Genomic DNA, 21,016 nt, shown 5'->3' with positions numbered 1-21,016 from the left:
GCTGGCTCAACAAGTGAACTTTCTTTGGGCAGTGCTTTGCTTGAGATTTGGGAGTAGAATTTCTAAAGTGGTGTTTTTTTCTCTCTCCTGGACTTGGTTTGTTTAATTTCTTGTGTCTTTTGTTGTTTTTGTTTTTGCTTTTTTGAAACAGGGTTTCTCTGTAACAATTCTGTCTGTCCTGGAACTTGCTCTGTAGACCAGGCTGGCCTGCCTCTGTTTCCTAAGCTCTGCCATTAAAGGCGTGAGCCACCACCGCCTGGCTACTCTCTCACTATTATTTATGACAAATATTCCCTGATCTCTTCTGGTCAAAAGTTGTTTGGGATAAGTCCATCAGCCTTGGCCAGTCGGAATAGAATCATCTAGCTTGCCTGGTATAGGTTCCTCTTTCATGGAGAAGATGGGTGGTCTAGTCTCAGCAGCTTCCACACTGACATTGGTGACACCCGGGCAGCACGGAAGAAAGCTGTGTCCTAACTGTAACTAAAAGTCAATTAGGAAAAACCTGTTGGCCCTGCCTTGTTTGGGTGTAGTAGGAAGGCTCATCTATTTTCCTTTTCCTCCTTCTCTTTGGCTTTTTGAGACAGGGTTTCTCTGTGTAGCTTTGTAGACTGTCCTGGAACTCATGGTGTAGGCCAGGCTGGCCTCGAACTCAAGAGATTCATGTGCCTCTGCCTCCCAAGTGCTGGGATTAAAGGCATGTGCCCCCACGGCCCAGCAGGCTCATCTATTTCTTTGGTTGTGTGCAGAATTGGTCACAGAATTTTTTCCCTCACAGTGTGTTAATGGATAGAATCTGGTGCCTCTAAACTCAACATTCCAGGAGGCTAAGACAAGATTGACAAGAGTTCTAGGGTAGCCTGTACTACATAGTGAGTTCCAGGTCAACCAGGGTTACATTCAACGGCACCACCAACAGGGATGGTCTCATTAGCTTGGAGTGGGTTATGCATTGGAATTCCATTGGAAATGACTTTCTAGTGCCCCTGCCTCAACCTGACTTCATCCAATAAGGCGCTGACAGGAGACACTCCAGTGTAGGTTGGTACCAGTAACACCTTTCCTGTTGAGTTGCTTCAGGGCTATGAGGTGGACAAATCTGAACCTCACCCATGTAATGGGGCAGTCCTCAAAAGGTGGCTTCTGATGCAGGAGAGGGCTCAGTGGCTAAGGACACTTGGCTCTTATAGAGAGAGCCCCTGCATTCATTCCCCCATAGAATGGCTCCCAACCATATGGAACTCCAGTTCCAGAGGACCCGACCCCTGCTTCTGGAACTTGCCATTCACATATTGCACATACATTTAATGTTATCAAGACAGGGTCTCAAATATTCCGGCTGAGCTTGAGGCTGGGATTCTTTGAACTAATGGTCCTCTTGCCTCCATGTGCTGGAATTACAGGCTTATGCCTTTTATGCTCTCTTTAAAAAAAATTTTTTTTATGTATAGAAGTGTTCTACCTACATGTACACCTTTATGCAGAAGAGAGGACGTGAGATCCCACGAGAGATGGTTGAGAGCCACCATGGGGGTTACTGGGAATTGAACTCTGAACCTTTGGAAGAGGTGTCATTGCTCTTAACTGCTGAGCCATCTCTCTAGTCTCACCATTTATGCTTAAGAATAGCATGGTTGGGGGCTGGAGAGATGGCTCAGAGGTTAAGAGCACTGGCTGCACTTACAAAGGTCCTGAGTTCAATTCCCAGCAACCACATGGTGGCTCACAACCATCTATGAGATCTGGTGCTCTCTTCTGGCATGCAGGCAGGCATGGAAGGAATGTTGTATACATAATAAATAAATAAATAAATATAAAAGAATAGCATGGTTGTGATGCTCAGGTTTTTCTACTTTAACACGGCCCCTTCTGGCAGGAGCTGCCCTCTGCTGCCCCTCAATACACGCTCCTAAACACTGAGCCCTCTCTCCCCCAACCCCTGTTTTTAAAATCCTATTTTGTTTATGTGTACTGCATGTATGTAGTGCACATGGGAGCCAGAAGAGGGCAGTAGACCTAGTGGAACTGGACTTAGGCATTTGTGAGCCACCAACTGAATGCTAGGATACAAATTATTTTCGAGACAGGATCTGACTGTACTGCCCAGGTGGCCTTGGACCCCCAATCCTCTCGTTCCAAGTGCTGATATTTTAGTCATTCACTACCATGCCTGGCTTCAAGGACATTTGATATCAAAGGCAGGTGTGTGGCAGGATGAGAAAGCCATATCCTGGGCTAGGTTTTCTTTCTTTCTTTCTTTCTTTCTTTCTTTCTTTCTTTCTTTCTTTCTTTCTTTCTTTCTTTCTTTCTCTAGCTTGAGTCTGTCCTGGAACTAGCTTTTGTAGACCAGGCTGGCCTCGAACTCAGAGATCCACCTGCCTCTGCCTCCTGAGTGCTGGGATTAAATGTGTGCATCACCAGTGCCTGGCTTGATTTTTTTTTTTTAAATCATTTACTCAAACTACACATTTTGGTATGTGAGGTGGACATGCAGACAACCTGATGTGGTTCTTGGAACATGACAGAATTTCATCCTAAGACAAGCTCTGGTGCTTCTGCACCGGCAGAGTAGCATGACTGTTGGGTACGGGGTGTCCCTTTCTGCATGATGGTACACACCTTTAATCCCAGCACTCAAGACAGAGGCAGGGAGGTGGGTCTGAGTACAAGGCCAGCCTGATCTATGTAGGGAGTACCAGTCTTCACAACCTAAATGTAAACAAAATAATCAATGAAAACAGTAGTACACACATGCTCATGTACCTGTGTTCTGGGGATTGGACTCCCACTGTCAGGCTTGGTGGCTTTCATGACCCAGCTCTCTCTCTAGCCCTCTGCAATTATTATTTTTTTTAATATTTATTTATTATGTATACAATATTCTGTCTGTGTGTATGCTGCAGGCCAGAAGAGGGCACCAGACCCCATTACAGATGGTTGTGAGCCACCATGTGGTTGCTGGGAATTGAACTCAGGACCTTTGGAAGAGCAGGCAATGCTCTTAACCTCTGAGCCATCTCTCCAGCCCCATATTATTATTATTATTTTGGTCAAGATTTACTTTTTATGGTTATGATTGTTTTGCTTGCATGTGTCTGCACCACATACTTGCATTATCCTCAGAGGCCAGAAGAGGGCGTCCAGTGGAAGAGCACCAAATGCTAACTTAGTCTCTGAGCCCTCTCTAGCCCCACAAACTTTAATTAGACCTCTGCCATGTTCCCAGGCCTGGTAAGAACTATAGTGGACTAAGTCTCTGACTCTGGCAGCTGTGTGGACCTGACTAGATGCTGCTTCCTCTGAGCTACAGTGTATCTTCCTATAAAAAGTGCTGTTTCTCTGGGGGTGACACTCAGTAAGGCTGTGGATTGTCAGGGCCCTTACAGAGAACTACTTAAACGGGGCAGGTGAGACTCTTCCACTCTCTGCCTCTTTCCTTTGTTTTGTCCTGCAGCTGTAGGTGAGACAGACTTCCACTTTCCCTTGGCACCCTTGACACCCTCCTTCCTGTCAGGGACACATTGAATGCCATTAATATTACAAGATGCTATGGAGTAGCTGCCTTGCTGGCCAGCCTGGAGGATGACATCAAATTCATTCCTGTGGTTGGTAGGAGCTCTTGGGCCTTCTTTGAGTCTAATTGGGGGTGTCATTTCCTCCTCTTGTCTGCCATATTGCATTTGATCTCCTCTGACCTGGTTCCTGCACTGCTGCCCATCCCTGAGTCATGCTGGACCCCATCTCTGGGAAACAGTCAGATTACCTTTGCTCCCAAGGTTAGGGAAGGTAAACACAATACTAGATCATGCTCCAAGCCCCTGGATGGCTGATGCATCCTTAATAGCACGTAAGGGGTCTATCTGCTTGTCTCCAGAAATATCAGTAAGGCATGTATGTGCCCTAGACTGCCTGGGCATTCGAATTGGCAGGGTTACTTTTGACATCCTAATTTCTCCTGCATGGTTGCCAGTGGGAGATGCCAACCATATGTGCTGTGTTCGGGCTACAAACAGCAAAGACCTGAGAATGCTACCTGTGTTCAGTTTGACAAGACAGTGTAGTGACCTGTTAGGACCTCCCCCGGGAAGAAAGCCAGTTTAGCAATCCTACTGGAAAATCAGTAGATGAAGGCAATTGGCTTGTGATAGGGGCCATATTACTCAGGAAATGTTAGCTTTGAGCTGCCAGAAGCCAAAATGAGGTACCTGGGAAGAGATTTGTTATCTGGCATATATCAATCCCTGAGGGTGAACTGACTTTTGGGGGTGCCAGGCTCTATGAATGCTAGGCAAGTAAGTTCTCTTTACCTAAGTTATATATCCAGTCTGTTTTGTAGGGAGGGTGTAACTTGTAGGCCTGAATGGCCTGGACCGTACTATGTGAGCATGGTATGGTCTTTGAGGAGACTAGAAGAGGCAGTCAGGCAGGCCCATGTAACTGGAGTTGCAGCAGTTGTAAGCCACCTTGCAGGGCAACTGAGCCGCTCTGCCAGAGAAGTGCTTTTAACAGGAGTAATGGCCAGCCCCAGTGTGTAGGGGGACAGTTCATCCTGTACAGGGCACCCAAGTAATGGGCAGGAACGACAGGGCTCCTTGCCAGGCCCTGGCTGTGGGACCAGGCAGGAGTTCTGTGGGGTACTGGTGTGCTTGTGGGAAGGGATGCCGCCCACCTATCAGACATTAGCCTACTAGGCATTGCTAATGCCCTGGGGGAAGGTCTGAGGTAGTTAATCATTGTCAGCTCTTGGCAGCAGGTCCGCTTGGACCTGTGTAGGAAGAGGGCACCAGTCCTGTCTGGCTGCTGGTGACCCAGTTAGGGCCTGTCTGAGGGACTGAAGTCCAAGGTTGTGTGAGAAAACCCACCGCCCACCCTGCAGGAGGTCATGCATGCCCTTGCTTTAGGGCTCCATCCCCACACCAGCTCTTGACTGAATGGCTCCCCCTCTCAGTGTCTTGAGGGCCTGGACCCTCAAGTGTCCCACTAGGGTTCAGTCTCCCACTCAGAGCAGGCCACTCAGATTGCTTAGTGACACTGATATGGTCTGAGGGGAAATGCTTATTCTGAACACATTCTAGCAGCCTTCCTGAAAGTCTGCCTTTCTGGCCTCAGGAACTGGCCTCAGTTAGCCGTTTTGTTCTACCAAGCCATGGTGCGTTGCTAATGGGACTGGATCAGACACTTCCCCTAGCCTGGGGGTCAGAAGACAGTCCTTGAGTTGTGAAAGAAGTCCAAGCTCTGTGGATCACGGGTGCAGGTGAAGGAAGCTCATTTTCTGTTTGTCTGTGTAAGAACAGTGAATCTTTAATGTGCAGACTAATCAGCCAAGGATCTTGATAAAGTTTAAAACCCTGGTGGAGCAGGTTAGTTAGGTTTAGCCTGAGACTGAGATTGTAGCGAAAGCCTGCATTATCAAGTCCAAGGTTGGCTCTGGCTCTGGCTCTGGCCTGCAGTTGTAATGAGGTCCACATACCCCATTTGGGGAGAGCTCATGCTTGGGCAAGTATAAAGGAGGCAGTATGGGCTCCCTTGAATAAATTGCAAATATACCCTTGGGCAACATGGGGCCTGTTCATCCTGAGCTACACAGCGCCTCTTGGTGGGTAAGAAGCCTATCATGTACTCTGGCACCAGCACTAGGTGCTGCTTCTAGAAGGTTCGCCTGGTCGATAGCTTTTCATGGTGAGTGTTGAGCAAGGAAGAGACCGGAAACCAGATAGAGTTCCTGCACATAAGGGTATGTGGTGAGTGACTTCCTTGGGCTGTACGACGTGAACACAGGATGAGATTCCAGGCATGATGCAACCTGATGCCCGTGGATAACTGAAATCAGTTCAAAGGTAGAAACTTACGACAGTGTGCATGCCTTTAATTCTGATAGCACTCGGGAGGGCAGTCAGGACTACAAAGAAACAAAAGGACAAAACAAAACTAAAAAACCAAACAGTAGTGTGTGTGTGTGTGTGTGTGTATAGACTTGATATATCTAGTTCTCATGCCTGAGATTTGTAGTTAACATATTTCAGTATCAAAAGGGTGGACGCACACAGCTGAAGGAGCAAGCCAGGCATAGTTCACGCCTCCAATCTCAGTACTTCTGAGGCTAACTGCTATGGGTTCAAAGCCAGCCTGCACTGTCTAAGGATTCTTGGATACAGTAGAATCTGTCTCTGACAGAATGAAAAAGTAAACTTAACGTTCATTTCCTGGGGGGATAAAAAGCCTTTTTGTCTATATTTGATTCACATAATTTTATTATTTGAAAAGATTTATTTACTTTGGTTGGTGGGTGTTTTGCCTGCATAGATGTCTGCACAGTGCCTCCCCTGGAACTGCGGTTACAGAGGATTGTGTGCCACCATCTGGGTGCTGGGAATTGATCCTAGTGCTCTGGAAGAAAAAGTGGGAAGCCAGTGCTCTCAACCACTGAGCTATCTCTCCATCTCTTAATTATTTATCAGGGTCCCATGATGTAGGCCTGGCTGTCCTGGAACTTGCTATGTAGACTAGACTGGTCTCAGATTCTTAGGAATCTGCCTGCTTTTGCGTTCTCAGTTCTGGGACTTTAGTTTTAAGTAGGTTTCACTATGTGGTCCAGTCTGGTTTTTGTTTGTTTGTCTTCTCCCCGCCCCCTTTTTACAATGTTCTGCCTGCATGTGTCCCCACAGGCCAGAAGTTGGCACCAGATTTTATTGCAGGTGGTTATGAGCCACCATGTGGTTGCTGGGAATTGAACTCAGGACCTCTGGCAGAGCAGGCAGTGCTCTTAACCTCTGAGCCATCTCTCCAGCCCCCCCTTTTTTTATTTTTCAAGGCAGGGCTTATCTGTGTAGCCCTTTGGCTTTGACTTTTGAGGCTATGTTTCTTAGTTTACCAAATTCTTACAAATTATTACAAATGTGAGCAACTATGGATAGCTTTAATTTTCTCATGGTGGTAAATTCTCTAAGAACTTACTCTACAGACCAGGTTGACCTTGAACTCACAGAGAGAGATCCTTGTCTCCTGTGTGCGTGGCCCTTATTTCATTTTTAGAGTCAGGGCCATATTTTACCATTCATAATTTTTGCAGTGCTGGTCTTCTAACTCTGGTCCTGAAATGCCAGGCAAGCACCACATTCTCAGCATCCTTTGTCTTCTGAGGCATTTTCGTGTTGACCTCAGGTTCTTTCCAGGGGCACCAGAATGGGCACACAGTTGTCTGTTAGAAAGGTACAGTTTTGTTTTTTTTTTTTTTTTTTGGGTGTGTGTGTGTGTGTGTGTGTGGTTGTTTGAGGTTTGAGACAGGATCTTACAATGTAGCCCCGTGTGTCCTGGAGATCCATCTGCCTCTACCTCTCCTGAGTGTTGATTCAAAGCGTGTACAGGTTACCCGGACAGGTACAGATTCTTACATGTACACATGCCTAATTGGTGCTCATAGTGTTGTGTGAGTCAGGGCAAGGGTCACACAGGCTTACGGATTCATCTTTGAGGACCTGGTTCTCACAGTCTTAGCTGGATTACTAGAGAGACAGCAATAGGAAGACCAAGTCCTGGGTCTGGGGCAAGGCCACAACAAGTAAGATCTGTCAATCCTGGTGACTGCCACAGCCTTTTGCCACTGCTTTTCCTACATTCTTCCTTCCCTTCAGAACTTGAGGTTCATCCCCAGCTGATGAGGGAGGCAATGAGTGACAGGTCCACTGACCAATGGGCCCCAGAGGATGGGCTAGGGTGGGTCTTGTGCTGCTGAGAAGCCTATCTGAGAGGAGGGGCAAGGGGAAAGGAGACCTAGAGACCCAAACAAAGGGGTCATGATGGAAGAGTGAACTGGCTCTGCAGAGGCTGGTCAGGGAAAAGGGGCCAGGAAGAAGAGATCTTAGGTTGGCTCCAGTGGGCCCAGATAAGCATGCCCTAAATGGCATTGTTTGAAGTACTGGCCAATTGTAATGCAGCCCTAGTCTCAGACCCCAGCCTTAGCACCACCCTCCTCTTCTGTCTTGGGACTTTGAGCCCACCTAGCCAGCCACATTGAACCAGGTCCTGAGCCTCCAAATTAGGAGGCATCTGGGAATATGGACAGGATATCAGCCTCGGAATATGTCCTGGGGTTTCTTGGGCTGAGAATAGAGAACCTGTGATATAAAACTTGGAATATGCAGCCCCTTCATGCCCCCGTTTCTCCTACTTATCCGGATCTTTTCTCCCAGGAAACAATGAAGGGAGACAGCAGACATCTGAATGAAGAAGAGGGTGCCAGTGGGGGTGAGGAATGTGTCATTGTCAATGGGAACTGTAGTGACCATTCCTCAGACACTAAGGATGCTCCCTCACCCCCAGTCTTGGAGGCAATCTGCACAGAGGCTGACAGCACACTGGAGAGCAGAGGTGAGCATCATAGCTCTGACACTGCAGGCTCCGTGATTGGTCTCAGCAGAGACTGGCTCATTGGTTATCTTCTGTTGATATGGGCTTCATCATGATGGGGAGATGCTGCCTCTTTGCCTCTTCCTCTTAGAAGCTCCCAGACCACCTGAAAGTCCTCCACTACTGGTTTGGAGTCCCCTGTATTGTCCTTTCTTATTCTTGACCTCTACAGTGTCCATTAGGACATTCTGAACCGGCTAAAAGTGGCCTGTTTCCCTGTTTATCCCAAGAGCTGCTTGGCCATGGGAAAGTTGGAAATGTAGCCTGTCAGCCAGTTACATGGCATGGACTAGGAAGGAATGGGCTTCTCTTCCTCCTTAGATATCAATGCTTATTTTGTGGAGAGGAAGGCAGAATCCAGGCCCTCTGTCCTTTCTCCCTGTGAGTTCATGGAGCTGATGAGGGACACTGGCTTCCTAAAATGACTGGCTTGGGGTTGGCCCAAGACAGAATGTTGAGGATGCCTTTTAGCAAGGCCACTCTCCAGGCTGGTGATCACTGTCCTACTTCCCAAATGTGGACTCCCAACTCTTCCTTGCAGGCCGCAGATCAAGATCAAGGCTGTCAAAGAGGGAGGTCTCCGGCCTGCTGAGTTACACTCAGGTACCACCTCTTCTCAGCATGTGGTTTTGCACCTTTCAGTTTAGATTGCCTGAGAAGCCAGACAAATGAAATTCTTTGCTGCACCGGAAAGTCTTTTATTCCTTCCTTCCTGTATATTTGAAATTATGTCTCCCTATCTGTCATCAGTATGCTAATAGAACAAAACTCGACTCATTCTGGAATGGGCTCACCTTGGCCATTGTATGTTTGGTGTTTGGTTGTCCGAGACAGTTTCTGGTGTCTTAGATGTCACTGTAAGCCAGGTGGCCTTAACAACCCACATGTCTCCTGTCCTCTCACTTGTGTTGTGACTAAGTTAATTGGGTGCCTGGCAGGCAGCATTCTACGTTAGAGTCATTTCCTTAACTTGCTGGTGATCTGGGATTTATCTTCTCAACCCAGTATTTGTGAACGATCATGTGATTAGCAGGTGTGAAATTTTAAATAGAGAAAAAAAAACCCAGGTGACTATAGGATGTATTTATGTATTTTGGGTACTCGTAGGGTAATGTCAAGGGAATGATGCTTCTGTACCATTGTTTCCCTTACATCGTCCTCTTTCCTTTAACATAGGACCTGACAGGAAATGGAGATGGTGAGGCAGAGGATGGGGATGGCGATGATATTCTACTGATGCCAAAGCTCACACGTGAGACCAAGGAGACCAGGTCACCTTCTGAAAGCCCAGCTGTAAGTCCCACCTGCCGAACTCAGGCACCTCCTACCTTTCCTGGGCCTGCATAGAAAATAAGGCTTAGACAATTATTTAAACAAATTTTTGGACACATTTGATTTTATGTGTGTTGGATGTTTGTAGGCCAGTGACAACACATGAGAATAGGTTATACTTCCAGCTGGAGATTCCAGGGACCAAACTCAAGGAGCAGCAGGCTTTGGCAAGTTCCCTAATCCACTGAACCCCTTAGTTAAGTTTTGATGTCCCCCAGCCACAGCAGGATAATTTAGATCATAACCTGAACCTCAAGGTAAAAACAAGATTTGACAGAGTGGAGAGCAGATGAGCTGTGTCCGATTAACACACTGAACATGTCACCAAATGCTTGATGAACTAAGCCACTTAACTTTTGGTTATCATCAACATTTCTGACTACCATCCCATTGAGGAGCCTTTTGCAATCATTTGCTTTCCCCACTAAAGCTCCAGGGTCCTGAATTAATGTCACCAATGCAACAACAGGCTGTATCTCACCCTCACTGTGTGATCATGTTTAAATGCAGATCCCTGCTGATGCCAGGAGATGAGATGTTGCTTGGGTGTATGGAACTCCTGCAACACTGGTGCCTGGAAGCTGGAGGCATGATCAGTCTTCAGGTCATAGTTGACCTGCCTCTCTTGTGATGCATTGCAGACATGCACCTCACACCTGGTTGCAGCTGCAGCTTAAACCCAGAGCTTATACAAAATAAGCTATATTCTAGTGGTTTAGCTATATTCACAACCCTCCAATGATTTAAACTTTGGAACACATCTGTCAGCCTGAACATTGCTGGTTTCTTACTTGTTCATCATGCCATTTCTTTCTCATGACTAACGCATGTGATGGATTTGTAGTTGTCTGGGTGGTGACTCAGTTGCCTGTTGCTTCTGTGAGTCACTGTCTTCTATGAGTGTTTGCCCAGGCTCAAGAAAACATTGAATAGGCTGGTATGTGCAGTGAGTTCTAATCCACCCTTGACCAGAGAGGAATAAATAATACCATCTCAAACAAAACGAAACAGAAGAAACATCCACCAATCAGAACAAAAAACAGGCAAAGAGTTGTTGAAATGGCTGCTACTGTATTATCACCTTTTATGAGTTTGTATTCCCCTCATTGTACACATAGAATTCTAGTTACTTCAACTCTTGTTTTTGAACTTGGCTTTCCTACGTCAGTCTTTTTTTCTTAATTTTTTTATGCGCATTGGTGTTTTGCCTGTTTATGTGTCTGAGGGTGCTGGGTTCCCAGGAACTGGAGTTATAGACAGTTATAAGCTGCCACATGGGTAGTAGGGATTGAACCGGGTCCTCTGAAGAGTAGTCGGAGTTCTTAGCCTTTGAGCCATCTCTTCAGCCCCCTATGATATTCTCTCAAATGGTGGGATTACAGGCAGACGATGCCACACTAACCATCAACTGTTGTATAGAATTTGAATAAGTGGTGGCCACAGGCAGGTTCACACTACTCTGAGAAAACTGAGCTTTTCTGACGTGTGCCCCATCCCCAATGCTTTCCTAAATAAGCCAGCATTTTCAGGCTTGAGCCTTTTGAAATAATGCTTGGCTTAAGGTGGGTGTGACCCTTTGGAGGTCGAATGAGTCTTCCACACAGGTCACACATTAGATAACCCTGCATACCAGATATTTATGTTACTACTCAACTCCTTTAAAATTACAGTTATGAAGTAGCAACGGAATAATTTTATGACTGGGGGGTCACAATATGAACTATATTAGGAAAGTTGAGAAATACTGGTTTAAGGCAAACAACTGCTTAGTCTCTATGTGCTGCTGCCAGGTAGTCAAATCTGTGCTGTGACATGGGACTCATGTTTATATCCAATTGTCTTCTTCACTTCAGGTCAACTTGAGGCTGTCTTAAGGAACCTTTGGGAGCCTTCATTGGTTCCCCTGAGTCCCTTCACCTAAGGTCCAGTGTTTATCCTTTCTTACTTTCAGATGCGAACCCGAAATAACAACAGTACCTCCAGGCTAGGGAGGCAAAGAGCCTCCCCCAGAATCACCCGAGGCCGCCAGGGCCGACGCCATGTGCAGGAATACCCCGTGGAGTTCCCAGCTACCAGGGTTGGTCCTATCTCTGATTGCAAGATCTGCTTCACTCGCTGCACAGCACTGACTGTGTGGATGTAACCTATGCTTTCTTCATGCTCCTGCCTTGCAGGCTCTGGCTTCTTTCTTTCCTGACTCATCGTACTTGGAATTACTTTGAGGGGGCAAGAGGTCTCTGACCCACCTTAGAGCTCAGCTGAAAGCCACTGGTGTCTTCCTTCCATGTCTCTTATGTCTTTTCCTGCTGTCTTGAGGCAACCACAGCAGGTTCAGAATATTCCACGTGTTTCCAGATGCACAGGATCCAGTTATGCAGACTCCATCCTCTCTGAGCTCAGCTTCCAGAGCCTCTCTGGTCCTTGCCCATCATCACACTCTTACTGTTTATTCTGTCTCCTACCTGGGGGTCGAGTGACTGCCAGTCCCTGTCCCTGTAACCCTGTCTTCTGGGGAGCTGGTTTGTTCTTTCATGCTTGATTCTCAGGGAACCTGTTGGGTACTGTTTGTGTACCCTCTTCTGCTTTGCCAATGGGTCTCAATCTCGTCCTTCTACCTATAGTCTCGGAGGCGTCGGGCATCATCGTCAGCAAGCACGCCATGGTCGTCCCCTGCCAGCCCTTCCTTCGTTGAAGAAGGGACACCTCAGAACAGCAGTTTCCCATCAATTGACATGACCCAGGACATCAATCAGGAGAGCATAGACACTACACAGCTGGAGGCAGAAGGCAAAGATGGAGACAGCACTGAGTATCAGGTACCACTGAGAAGGGAACCCAGGTGCACAAGATCCCCAAAGTACAGGGGAAAGAAAACTGTAAGAATTAGTGACTCAGTGCCCCCCCCCCTCGACTTTGGTTTTTCAAGGTGGTTCCTCTGTAACAGCCCTGGCTGCCTTGAGATTTACTTTTGTTCCAGGCTGGCCTCAAATGCATGGAGATCCTCCTCATCTGCCTTCCAGGTGCTGGGATTAAAGGCACATGCAAGCACTGCCTAGTATTTTATTTATGTTTAAAAGATTGTGTAAGATTGTGTCATAGCATACATATAAAACCCATGAGGCAGAGGCAAGTCTGATCTACATAGAAGTTTCATGCCAGGGCTATATAGTGAACCACTGTCTCAAAAAAAAAAAAAAAAAGATTTTGTATAACCAAATCTTTGTTTTACCGAATGCTGGGAATATAAGAATATGCTACATGAATTTCTGTTAATTTTACTAGAGTTATAATCCAAAGACTTTCCAAATACAATATGGCCTTTTCTTTCATCCCCACCGGCATCTGAATAGTCACCATGTGGACTTTATTTTTGGACAGTATTTATGGCCTGGAACATTTTTAACTAGTTTAGACTGTTGATCTATATCACCAGGTAGTCTTCCTCTGTGTGGGCATATGTATCTGGACAATGTCAAATTTTGTATTGCTTCATAATATCTACTGATGTCCTGTATTGGTTTTTGTGAAGCGGAGTTATAGTTAGCTAAGGGACATGTAATCAAGGATGGCCATGGGGTTCTTTTTTTTTTTTTTTTTAAAGATTCATTTATTTATTATGTATACAATGTTCTGCCTCCATGTATGCCCACACGCCAGAAGAGGGCACCAGATCTCATTACAGATTGTTGTGAGTCACCATGTGGGTGCTGGGAATTGAACTCAGGACCGCTGGAAGAACAGCCAGTGCTCTTAACTACTGAACCATCTCTCCAACCCTGCCATGGGCTTCTTTATGTTTTCAGTGACCTGGCTCAGTGGCACAAAAACGTGTTATAAGAAAGACACTTGGTACCAAGCGTCAACTGAGTTCAATCCCTGAGACAGGGACATGTGTGTTGCACACATGCAATCAGATATGGACACAACCATACCAACTAAAAGTAAAAAAAAGTTCATAAAAACAAATTAATTTTTCCTGGGCCCCTTTTTGTACACCACTGTGCTATTTCTCAATTGCATGCATCATTTTATGACCAGCCTTTTTTTCTTGCCCTTGGTCAGGGTTCACCTGCCTTGGTGACTACAATTCTTCCTGTTGGTTCTTCTTCCAGGATGACAAGGAGTTTGGAATAGGTGACCTTGTGTGGGGAAAAATCAAGGGATTTTCCTGGTGGCCTGCTATGGTGGTGTCCTGGAAAGCCACCTCTAAGCGCCAGGCCATGCCCGGCATGCGATGGGTACAGTGGTTTGGTGACGGCAAATTTTCAGAGGTGAGTCCTGTGGCAAGGTGGGCTCTTCCTACCAGAGGCCTTGCTTCTCTTGGGGTGGCTTTGAAGTCAACATTCTGTATATAGATGCAGTAAGTTTGGCACTGGGACTGGAGTTAAGAAAAACACTTCTTGTGTTACATGTCTGGATCGGCCATAAACTTCTTCATTCTTATGCTTAGTGACAGGGTCTCATTGTAACTCTCTGGTCTATGACTCAGTGTATGTAATAGGCTGGCTCTGCCTCCTGAGATCTGGGACTCAAGGTGTGTGCAGCCTGTCTACCTGGAAAGTAGGGAAGCAGCACTTACATCAGGGTGCCCACATTTGCATGGCACTCAAGTGCCAGGTCAAATTCCATGCTTTGCCTTCAGTGGGCACGCCCCCCCCCCCCGCCACTGTCTGTCTGTGAAACAGACAGAGAGGCTGCATAAAGAAACTGTCTCATTAAAAACAAAACTGTATTAGCTAGGTAGGTTCTTCATCCCATCAGCCCTCATTTGAATATTACCGGTTAAACACATAAGTTCTACTTTAAAATATTTCATCAAAGATGGCAGTGGCGTATGCTTCTAATACCAGCATTTGGGAGGCAAGCAGATTTCTATGAGTTTGAGGTTAGCCTAGTCTACAGAGGGAGTTCCAGGACAACCAGGGCTACACACAGAAATCCTGTCTTGAAAAACAAAAGAAAACAAAAACACCAAATATATAAATAATCAGCCCTGCAGTGGTGGTGTATACCTTTAATCCCAGCACTCAGGAGGCAGAGGCAGGTGGAACTCTGTGAGTTCAAGGCCAGCATGGTCTACAGAGCTAGTTCCAGGACAGCGAGAGATGTTACACAGAGAAACTATGTCTCAAGAAAAAAATTTTTTTCATTAGTATAGGTATTTCCCTGCGTTTATTTCTGTACATCATGGGAGACCGGAGGAAGGGCCTCAGATCAGTATCCTGTGGTTCTTGTCTCTGGGCTTAATGACAGTCATGAGCTACCATCTGGGTGCTGGGAATCTAACCAAGTGCTCTAGAGGAGGAACCCTTAACCAGCCCTCCGCAAAGATTTTGTGATTTCCTGGTAGTGTTAGGCTGATGCCCAGGAAGGAGTTCCTAAGGTACAGCATGCAGGTGAGCGAGGTGGCATTTAGTACTTTGTTGCATTTAATATTTTCTTCCCTACCAGTTGGTATTCTCTGACTGTTTTCCTGAAGTGGATCCAGCATTTCCGTGAGTAAGAATAATAGGACATTCAATTTGACCTGAGAGGTTACCTGCAATTGTCAGCTTCAACAGCAGAGGGAGCAGTAGGACTTGTTGCTTTGGTGTATGTCTCTGAAGCATAAAGAAACAGGGACATTGTGGTTGTTTTGAGTCAGTGAGACATAATTACTCACTTCTAGAAAGGGTCCAGATGGCAATAAGGGGTGTCATGGAGATGGTGGGTTATAGGACATAGTTTCAATTTGCCATGGTCCAGAGAAAAGGCCAAGACCTGCCCAGAACCTGTTTAGCACACTCATTGCCTTACTTTTTACTCACGTTGGCTAGAGCATCTGGCACTTGTCACCCATGGTGGCCACACCAGAGCATGAAAGTAAGTGCTGCTTGCTGTGACATCCCATATGTCCTAGAATTGTGATAAGTAGCCTGAGTCACCTTATTATATCTTTGCACTCGTTAGGAATTCCACCCATAATACATTTCTTTATCTGCATAAGTCAGGTTGCCATTAGTGATCGAGACAGGGAGTACTTATTGGTTGGGAGTCAACAGTTACCACGTACACCCCGAAGGTAAAGACCATGTTCAGATACTTCAGGGACAGTTTCAGGGACGTTCACGCTGTTCACACAATTGTATGCACACATGGGCGGGCCACAGGATAGATCTAATTTTGCTTCAATTATCCTTCTTATCCACATCTGGAGTTTCTCAGCTGCCAAGTCTGCTCTGTGTGTGATTTCTCCTTTGCCCTTCATGTTTCAGTCCTGGCATCTGTCAGGTGTCACCAGATTGGCTCTGGGTGAGCTAGTGCACATTAGGCTCAGATGTGAGTTGATCGTAATCTTATTTTTCTCTCCTAGGTCTCTGCTGACAAACTCATGGCCCTGGGGCTATTCAGCCAGCACTTTAACCTGACCACCTTCAATAAGCTGGTTTCCTATAGGAAAGCCATATACCACACTCTGGAGGTAACATGGGTGTGGGTGCTAACTAGGCTTCTGTGGTCGCATAGTGATACTACTAAAAAGGGCTCTTTACCAAGCTCTGAACAGGATTTCTAAGCATAGAGGAGACAGTTTCTCTTACTATAGTTGTAGACATTTTATCCCCGAGAATCATTAGGCTCTTGGTTTACCTCACTCACTCTGGCCCGAATAGCCCTGTTTCCACTTCGAAAAGTGCCTAAATAATAGGTCCCAGTTCTCTGGATCCCTGGCATTCTGAGAGCTTGGCTGTACCCTGCAGAAGACAACTCTGGAGATGAGATGGGACAGCCCAAACCCTTGCTTCTACAGTTTCCTCTTTCGTTTTTGAGAAAGGATTTCCCGGTAGCTATGGAGCCACTCATGGAACTTTCTCTGTAGACCATGCTGACCTCAAAATCACAGAGATCCATCTGCCTTTGCCTCCCAAGTGGTGGGATTAAAGGCATGTGCTACTACTGCCCAACTTGCTCAGCTTAATCAATCTCTTTTTAGGGATCTGAAAATATCTCGGTCACGATGTCTCTATTTCTCAAAAGCAGATCCCTTTCTCATAATGCAGCCCAAGACAGCTGTCCAACTCTGAAAGACACCAGTGTTCAGGGAATGCAGGCCCCAGCAGGAGGAATCCCTGGGTTCACCCTGGCACATACCTCATTGGCTCGCTCCCATTCATGGACAGACGTTGCCTTTATTTGTTTCTTGGCAGAGAGCCAGGGTGCGAGCTGGCAAGACCTTCCCCAGCAGCCCGGGAGACTCACTGGAGGACCAGCTGAAGCCCATGCTGGAATGGGCCCATGGGGGCTTCAAGCCCACTGGCATTGAGGGCCTCAAACCCAACAACAAGCAACCAGGTAGGAGTGAATCTATATCAGTGCGGATGACATAGCCTTCATCTCATTCTCATTGGGCCAAGCAAGCAAGGCCTACTTGTTACCCTATAGACCCCAGTTCTGTTAAAACCTGTGAAAACTTGAGGGCCAACTCCTGCCTTGTTAGGCTTCCCTGGCCATATTGTTGCCGCGGGTGTGCAATTAATCTTTCCCACATGTCCAAATTTATCCTTTACCTTTGTGGCCATTCTTACTTAAAATAAAAAAAAAAAATACATTTTGCTACCTGCCATTTTGGCAGGTCTCTTATCTCCCTGAATATACCCATGATTCCACAGAACAAAGTCAAGGTTGTACCTGAACGTCCCCTAATATAATGCTTTTGTTTTGTTTTCCTGCAAAAGTGGTTAATAAGTCGAAGGTGCACCGTTCAGGCAGTAGGAAGTTAGAGCGCAGGAGACACGGTATTCACTTACCACCTTTGAAGGTTCTGTTTTCCTCCCTCTATCTTTCAATCTCTTGGCATCACAGGGTTACTGGAGAAGAATCAAGTCACCTAAGTTGCCTCCCCCTCACTCCCCACCCTCACTGACCCCAGGCTAACCACGGGTGCACAGCCTTCTACACTGTTTTGTTTATCACACCGTCTCTTGTTTCTGAATATTAATGACATGTACGAGCACTGGTAATTGTCACTCTATCATCAAAGGCTCTTTGAATTTTGGTGTTTTTAAGATAATATGGAGACTTTGTTCAGGGTTATAGTCTCTACTGGCTTTCTCAGTGACCATGTTTTTAGAAGTTTCTAGAGACGGGGCCTCATCATATACCCCAGGCTAGATTTTGATATAGAAGTGTGTCATCACACCTCCTTATAGATTTTGTTGGGTTTATAACTTTATTTCCTTGCCAGACCATGGTGGAACATGCCTTTAATCCCAGCACGCAGAAGTCAAAGGCAGGCAGAACTCAAGACCCAGCCTGCACAGCTAGTTCAAGGACGGCCAGGGTTACACAGAAAAACCTGTCACAGAAGAAAAAATTATTTTCTTAGTTGGAGGAGTCATATTTAATAATTTGTATTATGAGTCAATATAAAAACACTAGAATGTGAACCACATTAAAAAATATTTTTAAGGGCTGGAGAGATGGCTCAGAGGTTAAGAGAACTGGCTACTCTTCCAGAGTTCAATTCCCAGCAACCATATGGTGGCTCAAAACCAATTATAATGAGATCTGGTGCCCTCTTCTGGCATGGAGGTGTACAGGCAGGAGGAACATTGTGTATATAATGAATAAATCTTTAAAAAAAATATATTTTTAAAACAGGGTCTGACGGTAGCCCTCACTGTTCTAGAATCTTCTATGTAGATTTGGGTGATCTGAACTCCCTGTCTGTGCTTTCTGAATGCTGTCACTAAAGGCATGGACTATCAAACTCAGCAATAAAAATCAATTTAATAATTTTCTAGTTATGGAATAACTGAAATTAGTGTTTATACATTTATCTACTTTCAAAATTATTATAAAAATTTAGATTTCAGTTTTTTAGTGATGTCTTAAGATATATTGGTTTATAGACATCACCATATTAACTAATTGTAACATTAGCTAAAGTGGATTCCATTAAGTCAATTCTATTGAATCCCTTGATAATTTGGACGTGATTCTCAGTAAGAAATCCCGTTCCTATTGACAATGCAAATACCCAATAGCTCCATGCTCCCGTTGGACATTGTTGTGGGCGTCACTGTAGGAATTCAGCCCCAGCTGTGGTCAGACTGTGCTCAGGGCTGGCTCTAGAAGGATGGATTCTCCTCCACACTCTGATGTGGAAGCCCCAGGAGCATGAGTCTGGCCTGCTTCCCATGTGGGGGGAACTTGGAACTGACTTCTGCTCTGGGTTCCCCTCTGGGGCTCTCTACACCATCCCAGTCCCCTGCTCTAGATGCAGCTGGATCTCAGACATAGCATGGTCTTGTCCTAGGCCTGCCTTGTCTCTTAGCCTTTGGTCAAGTCTGTCTGCTTACTTTCCAGAGAACAAAAGTCGAAGACGCACAACCAACGACTCTGCCTCTGCTGAGTACTGTCCCCCACCCAAGCGCCTCAAGACCAATAGCTATGGCGGGAAAGACCGAGGAGAGGATGATGAGAGCCGAGGTGAATTTGGGGGGTGCAGCAGCAGGAGCAGCAGGTCCTCAGGACCACTGCTCTGGGGTTCAGAGGTGCATGGCTGTGTGGGAAAGGAGACTCCCCACCTCATCTCACACCTGTTCCTCTTTCCTCCACAGAACGGATGGCTTCTGATGTTGCCAATAACAAAGTCAGTCTAGAAGGTACTGTTGTCTCACGGTCCTCCCTTCTTGGGTGCTCCAGGCTTGCCTTAGCCAGATTTTGATTTTCTTCATGGTTTTAATCCAGAGCCCTGGGCATTGACCTAGATCAGGACCACTCCTGCTCCTTGTGGTCCTAAATTTATTAGACCAAGTAATATGATTTCCTTCTATTTTTAACTGAATGTGACTTTGCCCTGAGGTTACTGACCAGGGAGATCACAGTAGTGTCCTGAGGTTACCGAGATGCACCATTTTGGCCAAGCCATTTGCCATTGTCCCAGGAACTTGTTTTCCTTGCATTCATTTTGGCCCAGCACCAACCTAATAGAGTTTTTGAATGTGTGAGAAACTCTTTGCCTTCCCAACTTTCTTCTCCTTAGTCCTTAGTGACTGTTGCTTAGTAGCGAGTGAGAAACTATGTCCCTAGACCTGGGAAATGTTTGTTTGTTCAATGCCCTGTTTTTGTTACTAATGAAACCACACAAAAAAGCCAAAATGGGCTTGAGAAGTCTTAGTAAGACTGACTACAATAATACCTGGTCAAGAAGACTTGCAGGCTGTCCTCTTGACACTGTGAGTACATAGACCGAGTAAACAGTGTTTTCTTTCTTTCTTTCTTTCTTTCTTTCTTTCTTTCTTTCTTTCTTTCTTTCTTTCTTTCTTTCCTCTCGTTTCTTTTTTTGGTTTTTGAGACAGGGTATCTCTGGCTTTGAAACCTAGAAGTCTTGTAGACCAGGCTGGCTTGAACTCAAAACTCGCCAGCCTCTACCTTCCGATCAAAGGGATCAAAGGCATGCCCTGCCACCGCTTGGTGCAAACAGTGTTTTCACAATTTCATTTGTTCCAGTAGCTTTGCCCTATGTGATGGAGATAGGCTTACCCTCTGTTAGAGACAAGGGTTCATGAAAATGGTGCAGGGTAATGTGCTCCTATTTCAAGGGTAAGGACCTCAGATTATTTTCCCAGAAATGACCAAGCCTGCTTCTACAATCATAGGGCTTCTATAGGGAGTTACGGGGCTGACAGGTCAATACAAGAGAATCTGTGGGAGAATATTTTCAGGGACAGGAGTGATAGAAGTTGTACTATGATCTAAACATGTGTCATGGGGATGTCTTCATTCAAGCATGCAGTGTGAACACACATACACACACACACTGAGCAGGAAAACAAAGGAAAAATGGTACGAGACGCCCAAATGGAACTTGCTTCTCCCATTTGCATATGTACAAGTCCTTGCACCAAGCATATCTACACATTCCAGCTGTGACATCCATTAACGATGAGAAGCACACCCTTTGTCTGTTTCATCCTGGGAGAGCTGGTATTCAGAACATTCTTTGACAGTATTTTTGTACTACCTCACAGTCAAACGGTCTTGGTCAGCTTTATTATTCATTAGTGACATTTTTTATGTCAATCTATCTTGTCAGTTTGCCTGTCTTGCCAGACTCTACTTATCACTGGATATCCTGAACTCAGACTGTCCAGGAGTACCCCCTGCTTCTGCTTCCAAGTGCTGGGGTGCAAGGATACAAAGAAATGAATTCTGAACTGGTGTTGGACCCAGTTAGTTAAAATACACTGATTATTTCAAGGTAGAGGAGAAACCTCGAGTCTGAAGGCACAATAAT

At 45.8% G+C, this 21,016-nt stretch overlaps 1 protein-coding gene across 15 annotated transcripts in view; it reads left to right on the top strand.

Annotated features, from left to right (window-relative positions):
* The window catches only part of Dnmt3b (DNA methyltransferase 3 beta), a 98,700-nt gene that overhangs the window by 18,206 nt on the left and 59,478 nt on the right, over positions 1-21,016 (top strand). For 12 of the 15 annotated variants that reach the window (XM_050151055.1, XM_050151054.1, XM_050151053.1 and 9 more), the window contains 11 exons: positions 8,190-8,367; positions 8,948-9,009; positions 9,583-9,699; positions 11,690-11,815; positions 12,360-12,554; positions 13,851-14,009; positions 16,091-16,198; positions 16,923-17,067; positions 17,451-17,510; positions 19,084-19,206; positions 19,338-19,382. In XM_050151055.1, coding sequence (XP_050007012.1) covers positions 8,196-8,367; positions 8,948-9,009; positions 9,583-9,699; positions 11,690-11,815; positions 12,360-12,554; positions 13,851-14,009; positions 16,091-16,198; positions 16,923-17,067; positions 17,451-17,510; positions 19,084-19,206; positions 19,338-19,382 — 1,312 coding nt within the window. In that variant the 5' untranslated portion in view covers positions 8,190-8,195. Of the gene's footprint in view, positions 1-8,189; positions 8,368-8,947; positions 9,010-9,582; positions 9,700-11,689; positions 11,816-12,359; positions 12,555-13,850; positions 14,010-16,090; positions 16,199-16,922; positions 17,068-17,450; positions 17,511-19,083; positions 19,207-19,337; positions 19,383-21,016 lie in introns of those variants that run through there. The other 3 variants (XM_050151057.1, XM_050151062.1, XM_050151059.1) reach the window with 2 other exon arrangements.

Source organism: Alexandromys fortis, unplaced genomic scaffold (genome assembly GCF_014885135.2).
Source record: "Alexandromys fortis isolate MF-2015 unplaced genomic scaffold, M_Fortis_MF-2015_v1.1 scaffold_27, whole genome shotgun sequence".
Classification (NCBI taxonomy): domain Eukaryota; kingdom Metazoa; phylum Chordata; class Mammalia; order Rodentia; family Cricetidae; genus Alexandromys; species Alexandromys fortis.
This window is presented reverse-complemented; position numbering and strand designations above follow the sequence as displayed.